Genomic DNA, 1393 nt, shown 5'->3' with positions numbered 1-1393 from the left:
CACCCCACACACACACACACACACACACACACAGACACAGACGCACACAAATTGTAATTGCTTCCTGGGTGGTGCATCACTCTTAGGGTAGCGTGTGTGCTCTCATGGAAGACTTACAATCCTGTTAACGAGAGCGATGAGCTCCTCCTCGTCCTTCTGCCTCTGGATGAAGTGGGCCTCGATCAGAGTCTGCAGCTCCGTCAGGTCCTTTTCCATCCGCTTCCTGTGGATGTCCTGCAGGCACAAGGACACAGAGGCAGGTTCTGATCGAAAAACGCTCCATTTGTTCAAACGGACATATAAATACTAACGCTAATCAGATGCTAATTGTTAAACCCCACCTTTTAAAAACCTTTAAGGCTTGAAAGTTGACTCTAAAATAGTATTTACTGTAGTTTCTGCCAAAAACAAAGCGTATGTGTGATTTAAAACACAAATAAATTGTTTAAATGGTTTTGGGGTTCCACAGGGTTCTATCTTAGATCCACTGCTTTTCTCCCCTTTATCTGCTTCTGTTGCACAGGATTTTGTTTCATCCATCTAACTAGAGTTGGACAAACATCATTAGATGTTGGCAGAATTCTTGTTTCCACTCATTGTTACTCAGAACAAGAAGGGTTAAAAGAATATTTTACACAAAAAGTCTTGAAAATTATATTGTTTACTTACATCAAAGTCAACTTTTTCTCCCTCAGGCATCTTTGGAACGGTTATCGAAGGAGCAAAAGCCCTGAAATAAAACAAACTTGTTTAGAATAAATTCACAAATTCTGAATTAAAAAACTGGGATAACAAATAATACGTACTTTGGTTTGGGCTTGGACTCATCTGTAATGAGGACAAAAAGCACATTTTAGCTTCATTTTGCTGTAAAACATTAATTTTGTCTAAATGTTCTTATGATTAGGGTTAAGGTATTTGTGGTACTATGCTGAAATTGTTTAGGTCATATTTAGCTAACAGAKCTGTGTGGTTCTGCTTTGTGTTTTGGGGTTCCACAGGGTATTATCTTAAGTCCCCTGCTTTTCTCCCCTGCTGGATTCAATACTCAGGAAGCACAGGATTTTATTTCATTGTTATGCTGAGGACAAAGATATATTCTTCTTAAATTAAAAGTAAAAAAATCAAATGTCTAGTTTAAATTTTAGCTCTGTGTTGTTTGCGATCATACAGATGGGAAATTATTAAATTTTGTGTTCCGTCAGGATGTTGGCATACCTTCATCTGCAGACGGCAACTCTACAGAATGACAGAAATGTCAGGGAATCAACATAAATACAAAGACATTTCCATTGTAACTTTTCTAAACTACACAGTGTTGCCAGGTGGGAAATGTTGAATTATCGTATCAGCAGCTCAAAATGATCGTATTTTCAGGAAAATTATCGTACAC

At 38.0% G+C, this 1393-nt stretch overlaps 1 protein-coding gene across 1 annotated transcript in view; it reads right to left on the bottom strand.

Annotated features, from left to right (window-relative positions):
* LOC106525551 (troponin T, cardiac muscle isoforms) overlaps positions 1-1393 on the bottom strand; it is a gene marked incomplete in the record, with an annotated part of 22110 nt that overhangs the window by 8408 nt on the left and 12309 nt on the right. The window contains 3 exon segments of the mRNA XM_014019836.1: positions 670-730; positions 807-828; positions 1219-1239. Coding sequence (XP_013875290.1) covers positions 670-730; positions 807-828; positions 1219-1239 — 104 coding nt within the window.

This window comes from Austrofundulus limnaeus, unplaced genomic scaffold (genome assembly GCF_001266775.1).
Source record: "Austrofundulus limnaeus strain Quisiro unplaced genomic scaffold, Austrofundulus_limnaeus-1.0 Scaffold234, whole genome shotgun sequence".
NCBI classification, from domain to species: Eukaryota; Metazoa; Chordata; class Actinopteri; order Cyprinodontiformes; family Rivulidae; genus Austrofundulus; species Austrofundulus limnaeus.
This window is presented reverse-complemented; position numbering and strand designations above follow the sequence as displayed.